The sequence below is a fragment of the Pseudoliparis swirei genome, chromosome 18, assembly GCF_029220125.1.
Source record: "Pseudoliparis swirei isolate HS2019 ecotype Mariana Trench chromosome 18, NWPU_hadal_v1, whole genome shotgun sequence".
Classification (NCBI taxonomy): Eukaryota; Metazoa; Chordata; class Actinopteri; order Perciformes; family Liparidae; genus Pseudoliparis; species Pseudoliparis swirei.
Window position 1 is genome coordinate 15,100,570 of NC_079405.1, and position 14,833 is coordinate 15,115,402.

General features: G+C 41.7%; 1 protein-coding gene across 3 annotated transcripts in view; it reads left to right on the plus strand.

The window, feature by feature from the left end:
* Nucleotides 1-14,833, plus strand: part of celsr2 (cadherin, EGF LAG seven-pass G-type receptor 2) — a 62,463-nt gene that overhangs the window by 18,871 nt on the left and 28,759 nt on the right. For all 3 annotated transcript variants that reach the window (XM_056437071.1, XM_056437072.1, XM_056437073.1), the window contains exon 2: nucleotides 5,890-6,600. In XM_056437071.1, the coding sequence (XP_056293046.1) occupies nucleotides 5,890-6,600 (711 nt within the window). The remainder of the gene's footprint in view (nucleotides 1-5,889; nucleotides 6,601-14,833) is intronic.

Here is a 14,833-nt window from a genome sequence, read left to right on the forward strand (position 1 = left end):
TAAATGTAGCTGGAAGCCGTTTCTCACTGATCCGTCCTGAAACAAACAACCAAACAGGAAGTAAAGCTCTGCATGCTCATTTCTGAATCATAAACTCATTAAACGCTTTCAAGTTGGCAGAGCGGCTCGCTGGTTGGAGCTATAAAGCGAGTGAACTGCAAAGACATCCACAGGCCTCATCCCTCCAACGTGTTTTTTAATTTATGATCTCCCTATTGATCTTGGAAATGTGACCCCGGCGTTGCGCCCTTTGATGGAGTGAGTACTCGGTGCGTGCTGCACATACTGTAGTGTACTGGCGCTGATCAACTAAGACAGGCTCTGCCCAACCTCATTACCTTCTTGCCCGGAGGTTCCCCCTCATCACGACACACTGATGCAGAGAAACACACAGGGAGTATCGGCCGCTCCGGATCACAGAAGTCTGTTTGATTGTGGTGTTCTCTACGTGGAACCGTTAGACACGTGATGAATGGCTGCTTATTGGAGCTGCTTGAGTGCAATTATTTATTGCCTCTCCACTGTCATCATGATAAATAGTATTTTCATAGTGTCTGTAATGTGTTTCCCCTCCCCACAATAACTGGAAGGTGTGTTCATTGGCTGACCTGCACATCAGGAGGCGGAGCAGTCGGGTTCAAGTACCTCTGAGCAAGACACTCACTATGTTTGGGAGTGTTTATAGTATAAGTATAAGCCTATTTATAATTAACCCAGTGCATCAATTGTTTTACATCACAACTCTTAAACTGGGTGTTATGGATGAATTTATCTGCTCTCACGTTCTCTGTCATTTGAATGCAGATATCTGGTTTTAGTTGATGAAGACCACGTTAAGGCTGCTGTAGTTCTCCTCTCCGTGTAGCCGGCAGCAGAAACCTGCACCGATGCTACGCAGACTCATCTCCAGAGGAGGTGCAGGTTCAGCCCACTAACCTTCAGTCCTCCTCTGAAGGGGAAGCTGCGTCCTTTGGTTTCTCCATCCTGGATTGAGAGTCGTGGTTTTTCAGCCCAGACTTGCATACATTGCAGCGTGTCGCCTCCTCTGCCTCTTTCCTGTCTTTTTGTCTCTTTCAGTCTTTAATTTTCTCTTCGATCCACAGGCACAAAGCAGAAATCTCAATATGATCTATACACGGAGAGAGAAGAGCATAAATACCGGTGAACTGTCACAGGCAACGCTCTCAGGGAGAAGGTCAGAGTATCTGTCGGGAGGTTGTGGGTGATGTCTCAGTCCTCAGTAATTTGGTCACGCTGTCCTTCTGATCTTCATCCACAGTGACTTTGTTGACATTTTCTGGGATTCAACTGGGAGATTTGATTGCAACTTTGTGGTCTAATTAGGCCGGTCTCCTCAATTACTTCCCTCTCTCTCTGTCTCTCTCATCAGTTTATTATCGCCAGTCACTAAGACCCCTTGTAGGTTTTAAACAGAGATCAATACATCCTGTCTTTATAGCAATCACTTAATCCTAACTGCTCTCTACATTTATATAACATTGTGTCAGTGGAGTGTTTGTTGTTCATAATTCTCTTGGTGGTTGAAACTAGGTTTCATTAATATTTCAGAGATAAAAAGCAGTCCACCTCCCCTCCTCCACTTGAATAAGTGATCCTATTCTTGAATCGAGAGTTTGCTTTTTTAATTTAAATGTCATAAAACTTGTTTCAACTTCAGTGATGACTAAACCTCCATTAATCTACACTCCCTTCTGTGTTGACGTATGGATCCCCACCCACACACACCAACACACACACCTACACACACACACACACACACACACACCAACACACACACACAGATACAATGCTGTACACAGTCTTGGCACTCCTGCAGCCACACTGTGTGTTTAATCTCTTCCCTGGCGCCACTTCCTAGCTGAGAGCATTCCTGGCGCCTAGAGGGGGCCGAGCTCTGGGCTGAGAGTAGTGTCACACTTCAGAACTGGCATCTTGTCACGTCACCAACTAAGCATCCCTCTCTTCCTCATTTTTGGCCCAAAATGCTCCGCTTACCCTCCCGATTCCTGAGCGGAAGATCCTTCCGTGGAGAATGACCTCTTTGAAGGATGGTCTGCTTCCTTTCAGAGGAGATTCTCCTCGCGCTCAGTTTCCCAGCGCTGCGTCTACGTCTGGAGATCTGCCCGAGCTCCAGACCAAGAATGCGGATTGGCAGAGACATAATTAAGGCGATGTCTGTCCTTATAGTTGGCCTAACCTTTAAGAGCCCCTGTTCTCTGAGAGCTGTGTGTTTTCTGGCTACTGTTGCTGCCGAGTATCGGTTATAATATGAGCTGAATGGATCAAGAGAAAGCTTTCAGAGGGAGAGATTAGCTTGTTTTTGGTTTGTTTCTCCGGGTTAGAAACACTGTCCTCCGTCAATTTAATGTTGTGAAAGTGTAAGAACAGCCCGGTTTACTGTACAGCATTCAGTGTTATATGTGTCCCCCATGAGGAAACACTCCTCTGTTTGAAACATAACATGAAAGCAGTTTTCACCGACTGAAACTACACGTTGAACTCACCTCGATTTTAATAAGCATTTTGTCTGTGTGTGTGTCATATGTGGCTGAATAAGATGTCAAGGTTATTAAAGTCACTGTTTAAATCTGATTGATTATTCACAAATATGATATGGAAAAGAAATGAGAAAAATATTCTTCTTCCCCTTCTCAAATGTTACTCTTTGCTCCGCCGTCTTTTATGATCAGCTGGACACAACGAGCTATTTTAAGTTCTTCAACCTGAGCTCGAGCCCATTGAATTGGGCTGTTTTCACTGTTTGTATCGACATCATTAAGAGCAGATTGACTTTATAAAATAATAATACATAATCACATGAATTGTTCGTTGAAAATTGTGCCTAGAAAATTAATCATTGCGTTAGTTAGTTCGGGATTCTCCTCATTTTGAAAGAACAGGGCCTGAACTATGAAGCGCTCTGACTTTGTAGTGGGTCCCTGTTATATTATCTGCTCTTATATGCAAATCTGTTCTTGTGTACACAGGTGTGTGTGGCTGTTTGTGTGTGTGTTTACAGTAAAGTGTGACACCGCTCGTCTCTGTACTTTGATCCATCCCCACTTCCTCTGCTAAGGCCCTGTATTATTACTGTGCTGGAAACGCTTGACAAAAAGCAGAAGGATTAAAGCCGTGTCAAACATGCTTCTGTCTCTTTTCCTCTATGACCCCCTCCCCCATACACACAAACACACACCTCTCTTTCCTTTCCCCCCTCCCTTGGTACTCTGTGTTTAAACTCGTCCAGTGCCAAAACAGAGCTCTGGTAACTTTGGCCTGGGCTGTTTGTGCGAGTCCCATTGATTATCGGAGAGGAAGGAGCTTGTTTTTGTGACACTTTTGATTTCAGAGCCTGTTTGCTCTCGAGGCTTTCAGAAAACTCCCGGCCAGCGGTGACATGGATAAAATGATATCGGTCTTTCTGCGACCTTAGAGTGAAACTAACTTCTGAGAAACTACAAAAACGTCCAAAAACAAATAAAAAGCTTACATGAATACTAAAGTAAAACACTATTTATCAGTTGCTATGGAGGATAATGTGTATGGAGAATCATGTGAGCAAACCTAACCGAATATTTTCTGCGTAACAGATTCAGCTCATGGCTTCTTTCTATTGTACTCCTGTTACTCTAATACATGCGCACATTGTATTCATACACGTTCCTTCCCGACTGCCATAGGTGTTTTATTTTGTAGTATGTATCTAATAGCAGCTCTAAAAGGGACAAGAAGCATACTTTTAATTCAAGGTTTTGTTTGCACGTATGATAAGCAAAATAAATATTTTTAAACATGTGTATACAACTTAATGGGCTTTTAGTAGTTCCTATAGTTCCATACAAATGTCCTATGTTGAGCTATATTAGGATTAGGTCATTTCAGAAGACTTTTATCTTTTATTTTGTTTGATTTCGTGAATCTATCAGCCATGAAAATATACTCTTAGATGCTAATGCCACTTTTCTCCCAGGCAATGGGATATGGTATGCTGTAGTGGGAAGCATCACCTTAGACAGATCCAAAGTAAACTGTTTGTTCTGTGACTCCAGGACGACGGTGAGTTGGCGTCACCGGGCAGAGAACTCAGTGCATAGTTTAATATATGTGGCTCAGTGATCCAGGTCAAGTTGAACATTTGTTGCAGACTTTCTCTTTCTGCTGGAAGCGATTGTGAGCTTGTGAGCAACATAAATAACTTCCCTTTGTGCTCTTTGTGATCGGATGGTTTAGGATCGAGTTTGTTTTCATTAGAATTTCTCTCCTCGGTGAGCAGGACTCTGACTGCTGCTGTCGGGGACTTTCAGCTGAAGAGCCGGTTTCTTTTTATTGTAAATGTGGTTACACAAAAACACCAAAAAAGCAAGAAAATATGCTTAACAAAGTTGATGTAAATAGGGCACATAGGCTTAAGGCAACATAATGAAACAGAATACATTTTACATTTTAATTACCAACAACAACATCTAGATTACAAGGCTGACTCGCTTGATAAAGGCCTAACAGGTGAATCAATGTATTTTACAGTCAAGAGCGACTGTACACAACACATCTCCAGTCAAAGCCAAAGGATTCAATGTACAGAAGATGAAATATTAACCGGATTGAAAAAACAAGATAAAACACGAGATTTGCTGAGCTGAAAAAATGCTGTAACCGTTGAATTTGAGACTTCAGGCTTTCAGTGTGGCATGTATAATTAAATAGGATCTCTTCTTCCGGACAAAGCAAAGAGGGAGGGAGTTGTGAAAACAGGCGTGCAATTGCTGATTATAAACTTGGAATGTATTGAAAGAAAACATAGACTTCGTCTTGGCATACGTCTGCTCTCTGTTCTGGCACATGAGACAAAAAAACCTTGTCTAAGCCAGGAATATGAGCAGAAAAAGTGTTGATATTCATTGAAGTGTCAATTTATGTACTTCAGTACCAGCTGCAGCTTTACAGTAACACCGTGTTGTTGAGCTGAACCCAGTGATACAGGAGCAGCTGTTCATAAACCCTCCACCATGCCTGTACCTGCATCCTGCATTACTGTTGGAGCAGCTGCTACGTGTGTTGGTGCTGCAGTTGCTGGTGTTTTTCAGCAGACTTGAGGTTATTGACTCATCTTTTAATACATTATCAAATGAAAACATCCTGCCATTTAAAGGATGTGTCTGATGTTATTCCATGTTTATTATTATCAACAAATTCCAAGACCAAAATGGCCAAAACCTAGAATGCAATCAACCCACGAACAAGTAGTGTCCGTTCATCCAGCCTGAGATATCTTATTTCATCAGGAGAGACGAGTAAGATGCAGGAAAGATGATAGTTCATAATAAGCAGGTGATGTGTGATAATTATGTTTTGACAGTCTTTACAGGGGGATTTGTTCTCCGGTGCTCTGAGCACCATAAACCCCCCATTGAGTCCAGAAACTGGTGGTGGCTGATGAAATGATGAAGTCGATGAAGACTGGGCAGTGATGGGGCGCGAGTAGCAACGAATGATGAAGACCATGTGACATGTCTAAAAGTCCTCCTGTATGTTTGTAAACTCACTTTAGTCAGAACATTTAACCTCAAATTAACTTTATTGTTCCTGAGGGGAGATGTGCGCACACAGACTAACGTCAACTATAATAAAATAAAACACGTGAGTAAAATATGTTACAAAAACAAATGCTTAAATCCACCATTATATTATTCATCAAGTGGCAATATTACATAAAACCTTGAGTACATCTTCATCCAACCCAATCATCGACGGATCTCCCTCGTCCTCACTACCTTTTATATAGAAGACTATTTTGGGCCACTAGCTAAGAACGGTTCTAAAATCTGAATTAAATTAACCTGACACTCGTTGTTTCTCTGGTCTCCTCAGATGGTGTCCACTCCATCTCAGCGCAGTGTCTTCTCCAAGTCACCATCATCACCGATGAAATGCTGTCCAACAGCATCACGTTGAGGCTGGCCAACACCTCCCAGGAGCACTTCCTGTCCCTGCTGCTCGCCCAGTTCCTGGACGGCGTGGCCCGCGTCCTGTCGGCCGCCCCCGAAGACGTCGTCATCTTTAACATCCAAGACGACACGGACGTCAGCGCTCGCATCCTCAACGTCAGCTTGTCTGTGGCCGTGCCTGTGTTGGGGGAGGGGCACCAGCGGCCCGGGGGGCTCGGCCACACAGGGGACAGGCCCGGGAGAGCGGTTGAAGGTGGAGGTGCGGGGGAGTTTTTTGGCTCAGAAGAACTGCAGGAGAGGCTGTACTTGAACCGCAGCCTCCTCGCGAAGATCTCCTCGCAGGAAGTTCTTCCCTTCGACGACAACATCTGCCTTCGGGAGCCGTGTGAGAACTACATGAAGTGTGTGTCCGTGCTGAAGTTCGACAGCTTGGCGCCGTTTGTCGCCTCAGACACCATCCTGTTCAGACCCATCCACCCCATCGCCGGGCTACGCTGCCGCTGCCCCACCGGCTTCACGGGAGACTACTGCGAGACGGAGATCGACCTCTGCTACTCCAAACCCTGCGGAGGCCACGGTGTGTGTCGCAGCCGAGAGGGAGGCTACACCTGCGAGTGCCTTCAGGACTTCACAGGTGAGAGCGCTCATTGAACATCAAATCATCAGTGATGAAGAAGTGCTGTTATCCATCAGGCTCATCGATGGCTTCATAACCACTTGACCTTTAGTTACTGTTGCTATGACTGTCAACGTTTCCACACATCACATGGCACATGATGCTTCTTCTTCTTCTTCGTGGTTTTATGACAGTTTCCCATTTCTTTACACAGTCCGTTGCATTTTTATTGAACACTGCCAGGTCTTGTAAATTGTCCGTGTTGTGTAGTAGAGGCAGTGCAGGCGGTGCTCCAGTGTGTGTCTGCTCCTCCACATGTGCAGGTGGTTGGCTGGTGGTGTAGCCCCACCTGACAGAGCAACTGTTGATCGGTTCAGTGTTTTCCAGCTGACTCGTACTGCTTCATGTCGAGGACATGCAACTAAAGGAGCCACAGTGTTTTTGTATTGCAGTGTAGAGCTTTCTTCTAATTTTTTTAGTATGATAAGTACAAATGTAACACTAGACTGGTATAATTAGTATTTTTAGGTTTAACTTTTCATAAATAAAAACAATGGCATGTTTTTAGTGTAATGGGACTGTAATGGGTCTGTTCTCTGCACAACACTTTGTTGTATTTTTCTCCACAATCCTTGCATTTTGCTGTTGTGTTTAGTTTTTTGGCCCAGGGCTTTCTGGAGAAATCCGGAGCCTCCCGTGTCGGGTTAGTTTCTGAGCTCTGATTGGACAACCAGTGTTTGAGGGGGGTTTGCTCCCTCGTGAGTTCCCACTGAATAATTATCCCGTCTTCAAACGTCCTGCCACTAGAAGGTGAAAGGGCACAATTTCTGCCAAGCTGTGTCCACACGTAGCCATCAAAATGTTAATTTCTTCTCCTTCACAAAGATCCCATGGGGCCATTAAAGTCTACATCTGTCCCTTTCACTCCCTCTTCAGCTCTATATTGAACCTGGCACTTAACACAAAAAAAGTTCTGTACGCTGAAGACAGTAGCACGGCTGAGTGATGAGTTATTGATCTGGTTGTCACAGTCGGCCACAGAGGAAGTAAACCGTCGCTATGCAATTTTGTAAATTTTAAATGTAGATTGCCTTAATTTGAACTCAACGCTACACAACTTTAGTCTGTTTGTTTGGTGTTTATTTGCTTTATTTACAAGATCCAAAATGAATGATGAAAAACCTTGTTTTATGTTATTTATGCTGCCGTTGAATAACCTGTAATACCTACGTAGTTATTCACACCTACACTCAAAACATCACCTTGAGCTGGAGGAGTGGACTGTGTTTCAAAAAGCAGAAAGAAAGATGATATAACAAACCTCTATTTACTTTCTGATGTCTATTTGGTGACTGGGGATTTCAGAGAAATCTTTATTCTGTGAAGAAAAACCCAGCAGTTTTTTTGCTGAGTGGGATACGAGAAGGGAATATTCATTATAGAAAGCTACATGGAGAGTGTCCCCTGGCTCTAAAATGCCCCATGGTAAGAAAATACCTGGGAAAGTATATCACTAAACACACAATATGTCGAGACGGAGAGAACAGAAGTTTCCGTTTCCGTAACCAGTTAAAGGGCTTGTTATTCAGTTTCCTCAAAGGGTTAAAGACTGTCTGCTCACATATGGTATGGTTAAGGGGAAAAGAGAGAAGTTGAAAAAGAGTTTAAAGAGGAAGTTAATTAAAATATGCTGATTTATGTAGTATGCATATTTAGATAGCTGCCCCATGTTTTTGTTGAGAGGTTAATTGGGTCAAAGTCTGACTTTTTAATGTGATTTGGAGTTTCATCTTGTCTTTGAAGATCAGAGCTAGTTGGTATATTAAATGCAGTGACGTCAACTAACGTAAAGTATATTTACTCCAGCCCTGCACTTAACTGCTGTTTTGAGGTACTTGTACTTGGTATTTCAGTTGTATGCTACATTGTAGTTATACTCTTCAAATGTAAATATAATATTTGTTATTTATTGGACAGCTTAAGTCAAAAGTTACTTTTCAGATTGATATTTGTTATTATGAATACAGGTATCCTACTGATTCATACAAAATCTAATCAAACATTGAATTCAGATGTATTATTATAGATTATATGATAATTTAGTAAAAATAAGTGTCCCTTACACGTTTGCAAGACAAATTATAATCCAGTTTTAAAACTTTCTGAAATAATGTGTACCCTTCCTTCTGTACATTTCACTTTTGTCCGACTCAAATAAAACTTTGAATGTAGGATATTTACTCAATTGAGTATTTCTAAACTTAAATTAAAGATCTGAGTGCTTCATCCACCACAAATTATTGAAAAGGAAAAAAGGGATCTGAGTTAGGCTATATCGTTGTGGATAATACATACTTGAACTTGACTTGTAATTTGAATCATTTTGGGGAATCACTTTTATATCCATGGTTTTCAGCAGCTGTGACTTCATCTCCTCTAAAAGCAGAAGTCAGGGCTGATGAACAATGTCTTCTCTTCTCTTGTAAAATCTGATTTCCACATTAGTTGATAAACCATTACTTTAACTAAAACTCCAGTCACATTTGTGTAAAAATAAAACCTGCCTGTTAAAATGAATATATAAATAACTGCAAATACATTAATGCTGTTGCCTTTGTGCTCTGCAACGACATCGCTTCCATCATTCCACATCACATTAAAAGTTTTTTCCACCTATTTATGCCGCTGTTTATGGAGCCGGTAATAGTGTCAGGCGTTTGAATGTGTGGGCTCAGTCACTCAGAGTCCAGGTTGAGTGACACTTACATATTCTTATGCACAGCTGTGGGTGTAGGAGCTGAACTGTAGGCGCTTTTAACGTGAATCGAGCGAATGTGTGAGTGGGTGAAGTGGGCATATTTTCATCCTGCAGCATGAACCACAATCAGTCACATTACTCTCCATCAGTAGCAGGTTTAAAGCCAGGAGCTGTTAGATCCAGTATGTAGGCCTTGTCGAGTTATGTGAGAGTGAACGTGGAGATGTAGCCGACGATTTAAGATCGGTTTGAAGTTCGAATCCCGCTGTCAGATCACACACCGTCGTGCAGACTTCAGGTTTTCATTTGATGTGTTTTCTCCTGTGATCTACAACTCCCACTGTTCTGCCTCAGTGAGCGTTGAGTTCACCAGTCTCCAAGCCGTGCTGGGGCCTGGGAGAGAGTGTGTGTGTGTGCGTGTTGGTGTGTGTGTGTGTGTGTGTGTGTGTGTGTGCATGTGTGTGTGTGTGCGTGCCCTAAATTGCTCACTCTGTGTGATTCGGTCGGATAGCTAATTGCTGAAAATCTGCCATTATGCTTGTAAGAGAGTTGGATGGACAATCAGAGGAATGTTTATGTGTTAATGCTGCACAGGCATGTGTGTGTAACTGTTGGACCGTAGGCGTTGCCAGATGGTGGCAGGAAAAAAAAGTATGTATATTTATATATTTATTTATTTATTTATATAACAACCATCATGTTTGGTGGATATGGCTCGGCTGAGTCATTCTGTAGAAGCTGAACAACAAGATGTTATCCACCTTTTATTACTGTAAAACAAGAAATTCACCTTTTTTCTCTGGTAACTTCATTGAATTATCAAAAATCCATTTGTGGTATTTTAATCTGCGGGCGTGCTTTTGCCACAAGGACTGGTGAATTCTTTCACCTCGCCTCACATCGATATCATTTTTAAAAAGCACTGAAAGCTATAATTGTTCTCTGAGATGACACGAGGAGATGAACATTGTCAGCCAGCTTTCCTGAACTGGCACCACAAGTCTTTTTCTCTCAAATGTATAATCTGTATACACCTCACATTGAATGTGCAGCTCACTGTGAGGTGGCGCTGAGATAATTATGACATGAATTGAACTGGATGTGTGTCAGTCACATCTGGTGCGATACCCTCAAAATGATAAGAGTGGTGCAGGGTTGATGTATTTTTTTATATGTCAGCACTGAAGTTAGCCTCCAACTGGTTCCCTCGACCAAAAGCCAATGAAATATCAAGCCGCTTTGCTTCATAATCATAACTACTTCGCTAATGATTTTGCTTATAACACAATAATAAAACAAACAATATAGCGTAAAATTATAATTACGGTGCAAAACAGAATCGGGTTTATTGCAAAATGGGGTTTCACATCCATGCCTCTGTGTTTGATGCGAAACAAAGAAACATAAATAATAGAAAAGAAAAAGTGAAAAACAAGTACTTCAAATATCAAGAATCATAAATAGAAGGAAAACAATAGAATAACAAATGTAAATATATGAAAGAGTTGTATCAGTTAATCAGTGCAGTATATTGATTCTGATGTGTTGAAGTGTGTGAGTGTGTGAGTGTGTTCAGTCCTCCGGCTCTTGATGACAAGAAGATTTGATCATCGATATAGCTCAGGGTCATGTATCTCTTCAGGTATTGATCACCTGATCTTATCATTCACCGTCATAGTCCAGAGTTGTTGCTCTTTCAATATCCTCACACTGACCTCCTGGTCATCAAACGAATGATCCGTGTCTGAACAGCTGTGTAGGGGAAGGAGGCGTCTCTCTCTCAGCCTCCCTGAGCTCGTTGTTGTTGTCTGGAGGGATCCACCCACTGGATGATGCTCACTTGTAACCTAGCAGCTCAGACACACTTGTTGATCTCTAAACAAACACTGTTTGCACACATGACTCGTGCACAGTGACACTACATCTGCTGATTATTCTCTTGTAAATTTATTATTTAAGGCTTTTAATTGTTTACTGGTCTCAGATAATTAAGAGCTGCTGTTTTTAGTGTTCATTTATGCAGCAATAGCTTAAATTACACAATATTGTTCATTTATCAAATCAGACACTTATTAGGTTTATTTGTGACATTTTGCCCATTAGTTTCCTCTGGGATCAATTTATGATTTATATTTATTTATGAAATGCTTCAAACCCATTTAGCAGATCAATTTGCATCTGCTGTATTTCATTGTCTGTGTTTGAGAAAAACAAGACTATTGTGTGGTCAGAGGTGTAAATATAAAAATGTGTATTCTGTGTTATAATTAGCTTTAATGCATGCGGTAACTTTTAATTCTGTTTTACAATTTGGTAGTTATAAAATGGTGCTTGCCTGAATTTTAAATATGTCGTCCATCCAGTCACACCTTGATTTTGAAGTTTGATTACAATTTTGGGCTGACATGTTTATCCACAGTCAATGCCATTTTGTATATATAGTTCATATATTATCAGTCCATGTTCAATCAAGTATCAAGTGTATGAGCCCAAAACTAAATTTAAAGAGCAAAGTCTCTTCCTGTCTAAATAAAAACAGCATCTCTGTGTGATTTGCTGCCTTAATGGTGCATGCTGGGAGCTCACACCGTGTGGGCTCTGGGATCGACGGATAGAGGGGTGAACATAGAGCAGAGGAGACATGTTTGAATTATTGATCAGGATATTCTGTAGAATTGTGACTGTGAGCCCATTACCCGCCCCGCTGTGCTGCTCACCTGGCAACATGAAGCTGTTGTGGTGGAGACGTCCCACGGGGATGAACTGAACACCGGAAAGCATTTAGTCAGGCAACAGGAGGCAGATCTGTAGACATTCGCTATAAATGTACCGTTGGATATGTATTTCCCACAATAAAGCACAATGTTGTTGTGACTAAGCCGTCTGAGCAGGTCTGTTGGTTACAGCTCTGTTTGACCACTGTGGCTGCTTAAAGAAACACAAGTAGTGTATTGCTTCCAGCAAGTTGCTGAATTAATAACAAGACAGGCAACTCTGGAACAGGAAGGCTTTATTTTCATGCCGGCTGGCCGGCAGAAGCTGTTTGTCATCAGCAGGAAGTGAATTGTCATGAGCTGACAGCGTAAAGCTGCTATTACGCTCCGTGTTATTGCTTCTGGAAGAGACGCGGCACCCCGACAAAAGGTTTAATACTACCTTAGAGTCGGGTAACTTAATAATGGCTTCAGGTTGAAAGACACGTTATTGGTGTCTCACAGATCAGGACTCATTATATAGCATAAATAAAAAATAGCTTTTGGGATGTGAGGTAGTGAACATACAAGTCAAAATCACCCTTAAAGAAAGAAATATACACTTTTATTGATCCCCGTGGGGAAATTCTTCTCTCCGTTTGACCCATCCTCAGTTCTTAAGGAGCTGCAGTGAAGCGCCCGGGGAGAAACTGGGGGTTCAGTGTCTTGCTCAAGGGCACTACGACATGCAACTATCGAACCGGTTACCTTGTGATTACCGGACGACCACAAGCTACAGCCGACTAATAAAACCATCATATATTAACAAAAACATCTTATATTAAAGGTTGAGGGTTTACGTCTGAGAGACCCACAAAGACCGTTTTTTAATCTGCGGGGGTCAGCAGGTCAACGGATAGAAGAGGTATCTAACAGCTGGGAACCGAAGATTAGTTCGAGACGCAGTGTGTCAAGTTGTTCTAGTCATTAATTATTTAATTAGTTCTATTATGTGTCATAAGTCATTGCAGCAATCTGTGGGTTGACACCATTTAATACAAAGGTTTGGTGCTACATTTTAATTTATTGGATACTCAAGAATTGATAAAATGATAAAATATCCCTCCAAAATATAACATTAAGACAAGAGGAACACCATAAAAAAGCATGCTGTGATTTGGAAGAAAAAACATTTTAAATTTGGAGATTTCTGCAAGAATTGCTTCTCTGTGATTGAATGAGAGCTTCTGTTATGGACACTGCTCATAAAACCCCTCGTTGTTGTTATTGAATAATTGCCATTCCAAATTCTCTCTCCAAAGTTTTGCCTAACTTTAGAGCTTTATTCAGCCTCCTTCCCAACACGCTAGCGTGACACTGCTGGTCCCAGTGAATCCATTAGGTCATCTAGTTTCATATGATACCACTCACCCCATCGTTAAGACTCAGCCCGCGACAGCCTCCTGCAGGCTGTGATGTCTGCAGAGGGGAACAATAGGCCATTGATGCTGCAGCTATACATGTTAGTAAATCTTTAACACAATGTTTTGCCTTGATGCTCTGGAAGGTCAGCAGTTCAGGGCAGGAGTTCTTCATTAGCTAAACAAGCTATCAGAACATGGACACAACCTGCAACCCAAAGCTATTTATTATTTAGCCTTGTTATTACCCAACTGTAAGTCATGCATTTATTATTTCTAAACCTAAAATAGCTATTTATAATACTTTATGATTCGTGTGGGCCTTGAAAGTGGAATCACTGTCTTCATTGTGACATTTCTTTTGTCTCTTGGGTCCAGAATGATCTCTTTAAATCAAAAGATGTTCAGATTCATTATCAGCAACTTCAATGTCTCATCCAGCGTCTCTTGACTTAACTTTGACTCAACAACAGCCATAAAACAAAGAGCCTTGCTTTCAGCTCACTGTGAATAGAGTGATTAATAGTTAAAGAGTAAATAAAAGGCCTGTGTCTCAGCGGTGTTGGATGAAGATAAAGTGTGTGTGTGCATGCGTGTATATGCGTGCGTGTATATGCGTGTGTGTGTGTGTGTGTTGCAGTAGTCTTCCACTCAACTGAGTGGCTTTGACACACATTCCAGCACGCACATGGGAGTGTACAGTCACCCGAGCAACTGCTGCAGCCTCCCCACCCAGAGGATCCAGACAATCGGCGTGTGAGCTTCAGGGCCGAGGAGGCTGAGGCCCGATAGTGACACAGTCTCATTGTCTGTGCACGTCTGGCTGCTGTACAGATCTCACCCTTCAAATTGATCACTGTTTTGTTGGCCTGGTGTGACCGATAGTCGTCTATCTCAATTCTGCAGCTTAGCTCAATGTGATCTATTTTTCTTCTTCTTATTGAATAAACTGATTCCTTTTTCCGCTTTCAATTGTTTTGTGTTTAAAGTGTCAGATCGTCTTTTTATCGACCGACTGACTGACCGACAAACCAAAACCCAACGATATTAATGATCACAGAAGATGGCGAAAACCTCAGGAATGTGAATCTGTCTATGAATACATTGTTTGGGACTCGGTACATCAGAAATGTCTTTGAACTCATCGATGGCTCAGTTCAGTATGAATATGAATGTATTCCATGATTTGGAAAGTCTGATTATGAGGACTTTTCCCTTTGGTAAGAAAAAGGGTTAAATGAACAGATGTCATTACATACTAATAACGTTAGCATCACAATTAAGCGATGCATATTTATAATGGCAGTTCATATAGAGCTGAAATTATTAGCTGTAAAATGTATTAGCTTCTAAGTTGTGCATTTATTTGTCTTTTGTAA